Source organism: Cyprinodon variegatus, unplaced genomic scaffold, assembly GCF_000732505.1.
Source record: "Cyprinodon variegatus isolate N-32 unplaced genomic scaffold, C_variegatus-1.0 Scaffold1360, whole genome shotgun sequence".
NCBI lineage: Eukaryota > Metazoa > Chordata > Actinopteri > Cyprinodontiformes > Cyprinodontidae > Cyprinodon > Cyprinodon variegatus.
This window is the reverse complement of record NW_015151813.1, coordinates 8,174-16,443: the sequence shown is the minus strand read 5'-3', so window position 1 is coordinate 16,443 and position 8,270 is coordinate 8,174. Positions and strand designations below refer to the sequence as shown.

The 8,270-nt window shown below is 36.7% G+C and overlaps 1 protein-coding gene across 1 annotated transcript; it reads right to left on the bottom strand.

The window, feature by feature from the left end:
- Positions 1-1,241: 1,241 nt before the first annotated feature.
- On the bottom strand, positions 1,242-7,102 carry LOC107103007 (leucine-rich repeat and guanylate kinase domain-containing protein-like). Its single transcript, XM_015402503.1, has 7 exons — positions 6,989-7,102; positions 6,682-6,883; positions 6,181-6,300; positions 4,233-4,372; positions 4,000-4,094; positions 1,928-2,037; positions 1,242-1,621 (listed from the first exon to the last, which is right to left on the bottom strand). The coding sequence occupies exons 1-7, from the start codon at positions 7,082-7,084 to the stop codon at positions 1,470-1,472; spliced, it is 915 nt and encodes a 304-aa protein (XP_015257989.1). The 5' UTR covers positions 7,085-7,102; the 3' UTR covers positions 1,242-1,469.
- Positions 7,103-8,270: the final 1,168 nt, after the last annotated feature.

Here is an 8,270-nt window from a genome sequence, read left to right as displayed (position 1 = left end):
ATATCCAGTTTGGACCAAATCTCATCCTCGCTTTGACTTTCTGGTGGATTTCCTTAATATGAGCCAAACTGAACCAGAATAAAGTGGATATAAAATTAAAACATTAAGATGAATCATAATTGAAAGCAAGCAGACTGAAAACAATGGCTATCAGGATAATTTTTAGCTGGTAGCAGCAATAATTGCACAGTGGTCTCACCTGGCCTTCCATTGGTTCATCTGAAAGCAGCTTCTCAGCTGGTTTTTCCAGCAGCTCCATCCAGAGCTCTATAGGGTAACAACCCTAGTGTCAGTTTTTTTTACGTCAGTTTTACTAAAAAAAGGTAATCAAGTTATAGTTCAGACAAAAAAAAACCTGGGAAGCCTTGTCTCGGTTCTCTTTTCTGGTTGGTCCCACACAGGTGAGAATCATCAGTCAAATTAATGGAGCATGCAGCTTTTTCAGTTCATGCAGTTGCTGCTTCAGGAAAAAATGCAACAAATAAACTGACAACTACAGTTGGTTTTTTAGCTCAGCCACATTTTCAAAATTTAGGAATAGGAAACAGTGTTCTTGAAATGTGGACTTAGGCAAATGAATATTGAAAAAAAATATATATATATATGTTCTGCAAAATAATTATCACATTGTTTGAAATTTAACATATTAAAAAAGTTAGTATCGCAACATAGTGTATGTAAATGTATGTTTTCAACCATATATTTATAATCATACCTCTAATTTTCCAACAGTGTACCTGCAGTACGGTACATGGGGCACAAGCAATCAAAGATTTTTACACTAGAAAACTTTGCATGTGTTTGGTTATTCTATTTCAACAATTTAAAAACATCCCACCACTGTGTCAGATTTCAATTATGACTATTTTTGCCTGCTATCTCTCTGCCACGGTAGAGCTGAAGACAGTTACCGGCAGTTTCTCATAGCGGGAGGCTCTGTGACGATAGAGACACTATTACATCTCAGCAACAGATGGTGAACGTTTCACAAACCTCATGTCCAAAAAACCTGAACCCGTTGAAAAATAGTAACAGAGACTGTTAAATAGGAAACGCTGGCAATTTAAGTATGACTGAATTTATCCTGGAGAGGAGAAAAGATCAAATGCTACCATAGAGAATAAAAGAAAAATGAGACAAAACTGAAGATACATTAATGATAATTTGGTGTCTTATAAGGTATTTAATATGTAATTCAAAAATACATAAGTTTTTTAATGCATCACAGGTAAAAATCCAATATGAAAGTTCTGTAGAAAAAATACTTAAGACAATAATACCTGCATTACCGTTAACTAGGAATCTAAACACATAAACTAGTGGAGAAATGGCCCCGACTCTGAAATCTAAGCACAAATTGTAAGCTTTTTAGTTAAGGTGTATCTCCATAAAGAAAAGCATCTTTACTTGTAGAAAAAAGACTATCTGTTCAATATCTTCTTCTTCTTCTTTTGTAGCAACTAAAGCTTCTATAAAAATGACCCCTCCACATTTGCTCCTTTGTTCTTCTCAACTGGTTCTTCAGGGAAAACTCTGGGTGACGGAGGTGACTTGGGGACTTCAAGGGTCTTCTGTTCAGTTTGGATTGGAGGCAGGATGGACTTGGATCCCACATTTATATCTGAAAAACAAAAGCAAGCAGCAGGTCGATCAGTTACTGTAGACAAAATGTCAAATGTTTACACTGCATTGTGGTTGAATCAGGCTTTTTTTTTTTAATAAAAACCTTTAAATAAAGTTTATTGCAAAACAATAGGTATAGTTCAGCTTTGGGCAGCAGCAGTTTTACCATAAGAATGAGGGATTTAATTAAGAACAATTATTGATACAAAAGCTATATTCTTGATTCCAGTATTCTGTGAAATGGGTGTAATTTTTCTATTTAATATACACATGCAAATATCCTAGCATAATAAGCCATACCAACCCTTGAGCAGTTCTGTTGTTTGTACCAGTATGGAATTATGTAGCGGTTTAACCATGCCAACGGCTGACCTGGGACCTGCTGGAACGGAGCTGGCACTAAACGCATCAGAGCTACAAGTAAAAAAAGATGCAAGAAACCCGTAAGGTGAGATTCAACACGGAAGGAAGAGATTGTTTTCAGTATTTCATTTTCAATTAACAACAATTTAACAATTAAACATTAGAGAAAATGAATCTTTACTAGAGTATAACAATGCACACAGGAATATTATGACCGGCAGAAGCAATAAAATCTGAATTTATGGGTGGGTAGGTTTGTAAAAGTGTCAAACTGAGCATTTATAGCAAATGTGCAGACATTTGTCCTCACATGGCTCATAGAACTTAACAATCTATAAAAAAAAAATAACAAAAAACTTCTACAGCTCTGGGTTCAGAGGCAGAGAGTCTCCTCTGCAAACAGAAGTAGGAACTGAATACAGCTGATTTTATACATTTATAGGAAATGTCCAAAGTTTAACTATTTGACTTAATTTGCTTTTTCTCACAGAGTAACACTGGTGTCCAAAGTGCGGCCTGGGGGAATTTGCAGTCCTTGGTTGGATTTTGTGTGACCCCAGACCCCTGTTAAAGAATGATACACATTTGGCCTCAAGCGCGGATGGAGATTGAGATTATTTCAGTTTCTAAAGAGGGAAAATTTTATACAAAATAAAATAATCGTACAAATGGAACTGTTAGGTGCAACGTAAATTTCAATGTGACCAAACCTTTTGCATTCATTTCAGCTCTACATTAAATAGAACCTAACTGTTCCAGTGATTTTTACTTAAAAACTGACTGGTGCAAATTTTCTATTGATAGTTTAAAGAAACTTTGCTATATACAGCAACCACCATCGATCCAAATCATGCTTTGATCTGTCAGAATATAATCTTTTTTTTTTTTGTAATTTCTGTCAGGTCAGGCCAAAATGATTGCAAACTCTCTCCCTTTCTTCTGAAAAAGGAAAATGCTCAGAAACCTCTCAGTGAAATAAGTCTAGGGCTGCAACAAATGGTTATTTTGCAAATTGATTAATCTGTCAACAATTTTTTCGATTAATTATCGGATAGCCAAAGTCCTCAAAGAATTTTTTATATGAAATTCAACCAGGTGAAACTAAAAAGTTTCATCTTGAGGAGTTCTAATAGAGCATTGAGACAGATGAAAAGGTTTTTTTTTTTTATCTTAAATGCAAAATATTTATATATTCTTTATAATTTTGGTATAATTACTGCTGTAAGTCGGTTGCTCTATCGGCTAAAGGCATGTTTTACAGTCTCTATACTCCATTTAACAATTTATTGATTAGTAAAAGTTGATGATTATTTCAATAATTGATTAAAACGATTAATTGTTTCAGTCTTGAATAAGTCAGTAAATATACTCATCTGTTTCCTGCAAAAAAAACTGCTAAGCTATTTGTTTTTTATTGTGACTTTTTTTGTTTTTCCTGTGACTACTTGGATTCATTTTAGTAGCATGTGACAAAAGGTTTGGGAACAATGGAATAAATATATTTATTTCAACACATTAACATGGATCGGACAATCAGTAAGCATTTGAAATTCTTTTTTATTTTTAACTCTTTTTTGTTCCTTTACCTGCTATCCTCTTGAAAGATCACACCAGCATCCTAATAACGTTGCAGTGATAATGTTTTTAGTATCAACCTTTGCTAAATAACACAACAGGACTAACAAAGTTAGTCTAAAAATGGCAGACAAACTAGCATGCAAAACAGTTTTTTTGTTTTTTCTTTAATCAATCTGGTCATGTTTGGTAGCTACTGGTGGGGGTGTATGCCTGGACCCAGACATACCCAGGCTGGAACAATGCAAAACAGCATTAACAAACAGTTTGTTTTAAATAATTCAGACACCTGGTACTTCACCCTCAATGTCAAAATCATTCTGAATCATTAAAATGCAGTTATTGTAGGACAAGTGTTGCGATTACACCAAATTGGCCCAACAGTGAATGGCGACTTTAAATTAGGCCCTGGAGTGAAGTGGAGTGGCTGCCACTTACTCGTACCCTTTGAAGAGCTGGCTGTACAACCCTGGTCTCTTTCCAGCAACTGCTTCCCTAGCCAGCTGCTCTCGCCTCCTCATGGAGGCCAGCTCCTGCAAAGAGGAGAAAAGGAAACACCTCTTTTGAGGCCAGCTGAGGATTTCTTCTTTAAACATTTGATTGATGTCCTTTTAATTTCATTCACAGACTTTACTGTCACATAATGTTTTCACAAACATCTAATAACTCACAATAAATGTTTTTGGGGGGCTGAGCTCTGCCTGGATATTTGTGAAGCTGGGCGTGAAGAGGGAGGGTGAGGGGTCGAGGGCTGATCCAAGGAGTGTCTCCGATGCATAAGGTGATGGTGGATCCTCTGCTAAAAAATGACCTGAAACATATTATTAGAGCAAAAGTTTCACATTCATGCCATTTATACCAAATACTGAATAATAAAACTCCCAAAAATTGTGATACTAATCTAAGGCACTTAGTGAGAATGACGAACATATTGAGGAGTTAACTTTTTGGAGAAATTAGCAGTCAGAAATTTTTTTTGTTTTTTTTTTAACCCTTGGTGTAAACAACCGTCTTTTGGAAGTTTTTTCTAATCTGTGTTTGTGCAAAAATCTGTCTCTGTGGGGACTTGTTAAAGATGTAGTGGAGGATTTTCACAAATTTATGAAAAGTCCCGCTCTCTCTTGAAAAAAAAAAATGCACATGCACAACCCTGTACCCCCTCCCGAGAGGGATCGTCTATTAAACACATGCAAGAGCATATACGAGCCCATCTCTCCTTGTGCATGCTGTGTTTAGAAGTTGCTGCTTACATCGCTCATACAAGCTTACTTTCCAAAAGAAGATTTGCAATTTTTCCACTATGTGAGACTCACCACCGTTAAGTTAAAATGGGGATGAACACGTAGGATGGCCTCACATAAACATATCACTATAATGATTAAATGGGAGGACCACTTATTTAGATGATCCACCCGAAAAAGAAAATCCTCTGCTATACCTTTAAGAAGACAGGAGTTCAGCAATTTCTTTATGGACCCCTTACAAGCATTGGCTTCTGGTCAGGGACCTCCTTTGCAAACTAACAAACAATAGCACAAAAAAAATCTACTTTAAGAAAGTTTTTCTTGCTTTTATATCTATTCGGGGAGGTTGTCATTACTTTAGTATATGAATATTAGCATTTTTCCAAAACTGTACTATATTTGGATTTAATAACACGCCTTTAAAAAAGAACAGAACAGAGTAAAGCAAACCTCATTCAAGTGTCTGCCGTAGGGCTGAGCTTAATGTCTGTCGGTACCATACGTATGTCATTAACCACCTGTAGACCATGGAAGGTTAAAACGGATATTAGAGGGAGATGAAAAGCCAGATTTACACAAGTAGGTTGTTGCAAAAGGAAAAAAAGGCATTTTATGGCCCTGTCAGCCAAGACACTTCAGCTCTGATCCTCTGATTTTTTTTTCTTAATATATTTCTATAAGTCATATTATATAAGACTGAGATGGACTGGCGGCCTATCCAGGGTGTACCCCGCCTCTCGCCCATTGACTGCTGGAGATAGGCACCAGCACCCCTCGCAACCACACTTGGGATAAGCGTGCTAGAAAATGGATGGATGGATAAATAAAAATAATTTCTTAGATTTTATGTTAAAAAGAATTGGATTCCTTTTTGCGAATCTATTTTCCTTCTTTTTGATCTTGTTTCAGCATCTTTTTTGTCCTTGTACAGACCACACTTTTAAAAACAAAATACAACAATGCGTTGACATAAATTTACCCTTCCCTTTCATGAAACAATTTACTGAAACTTCGCGTGGTGAAAAAAAATAAAAAAAAATCCAATTTAAACCTGATGTCAGTTCTTACTGAACAGGGATCTGCTGCAGGCACTCAGTGAGAGTTTGTGGACACAGCAGACAAAAATAGGTTCCTTCTAACCATTCTTAAAACATTGTGGGGTTAAGTGTAGTATTTTCACTAACCCATGACACTAAAGACTTTATTTGACAACTGTCATGTTAAAAATAACAGATTTAAATGAAAAAAGCAGTGTCAGTATTGTGCCTATTTAATGCAATTGACCTATGATGTCAAACTCTAGATATTATGAGAGACAATATTACAAAAATTGTTCATAAATGAATGAGATGTGAAAAACTAAAAGGAGTAACACCTGTACTGCTGCTGACAGAGAAGAATCCACTGTTGGTCTTTCCTTCCTCCTCTTCCTTTTCAGCTAACAGGTAGTCCTTCACCACTTGCTGCAAGGTCTGGTAAGCTTCTTCCCAATCATCTTAATAAATACAGACATAAATAAACACACATGAGGAAGCCTGGTCCTCAACACAGCCAGCGTATCCAACCTCAAAGAGCAATGAATCAAAGATATGGAGATTTTGACCTTGGTGTAATGAGGAGCTTGCAAGCAGTGCATAAAAGTGATGAATGTTTCCTGCTCGCTGTTTGTTCATCTCATTAAGAAAACAGCTAATAGTCAAAGTGCTATCAAGAGGAAAGTTAAACACACTGATCCTGCAGTTAAATGTGGATTGAAAAGATATTAAAGATTATGAAAATATGCTTTGTTTACAATAAAAGGAAAACAGGGAACAAATAAAATGCAATGATAATAATTTATGAAATTAAAACTTCAATCACAAAATGTCTTTTTTACCACATGGGATGATGTTATTGAAGAATCCTGGACGTTGTTCACTGGTGTTTATGTACAGAGCCACACGTTTTAATGCAAAATCAATCTGTGCTGGGGGGTGGAGTTTGAGGCTTTTCAAGTGGCTTATGAATTTCTCCATCTGGGTGGGTATGAGCAGGATGTATCGAGGCTCAAAGTAGGTCTTCTTTAGACTTAAAACACCCTGAAAAAAAATGAGTCTCTTACAATTTTGAGTTACTCTTTTATTAGTAAATGCAGAATACATAAAACATAATTTTAGCTTTATATGTAAGTTTCACACAGGTACCTCCAGCTCCATGTGTACACAGCAAACCAGTCCATCTTCCACTACTTCCTCAATAGCTTCTCTTGTGAGGCCAAACATATGACCGTTATACTGCATAGTTTGGATAAACTTACCCTTGTGTAAGAAAACAGAGAGGAAGAAAAAAGACAATTTTAAGTATAGCTGTGTTAAAAACATATGTTTTCCAATTCTGTATTAATTAGGCCCGAGCAGCGACAGCGCTGCTGCGAGAGCCTATTGTATCTGTAGTGTTTATTATTAGGCCCGAGCAGCTCACCGCTGCGAGAGCCTATTGTTCCTGTACCGTTTATTAGGCCCGAGCAGCGACAGCGCTGCTGCGAGAGCCTATTGTATCTGTAATGTTTATTATTATTATTATTATTTTTCTCCTTACAAATAAAATGGCTTTTTGGAGGCTTTACCATATTCCAAAACTCACCAAAGTTTGCGGACGCATCAGACCTGGTGAAAATTTACGTATTTTAATGGTCCCGTAAAAATTGCAAACCAAATGCCTCAACGGCGCCACCTTAAAATTTTCAAAACACCCTCCCCATTGACCTTTTTTTCTCTTAGAGACATGAAAATTGGCACACTTGTAGAGTGCCCTCACACTTACAAATAAGTCAATTAATGTCATACTAAATTGTGTTCAGGAAGTCGGCCATCTTGGAGTAAATTTCAAATTTTGACCGTGATTTTGCATTTTTAGCCTCTCTATTTGATCGAACTCCTCCTGGGGATTTTGAGCCATCGGCTTCAAACTTGGTGTGTATGCAGATAAGGCATGTGAGATCAAAACTTATCAATTTTTTAGAGTTTTTCAGCATTTTAAAGGGGTGTGGCCAGGCCTGAAAATTGGCGTACTCGCCAACGATTTTCTAAGCCCAATAACTTTTACATATAAAACTGAAATGACACCAAATTTGGTAGTGTTGATCCTCTCTAGTTTCCAAACAAAACTGTATATTAAAACTTTGACATGACTTAAGCCACGCCCCCTGATAACCGGAAGTAACGTCTTGTACTTGGAATGGTCTCTCTCTGTCCTAGTTGACCTCATCAACCTAAGACTGTGTCAGCTGACAGACAACATGTTGTCCTAACTTTGTTTAAGGCACAGAGAGCTTTAGTCAAATGGTGTTGCCGTGGCGCCATGGCGAAGTGAGGTGTTTCGCCATGAAAATACGAATGGCTCTCATTTCCCCATTTATAATCAGATCTGCACCAAAATCACAAGAGATGATCCTAGTCCAACTCCAAACAGGAATCCAGAGCAATA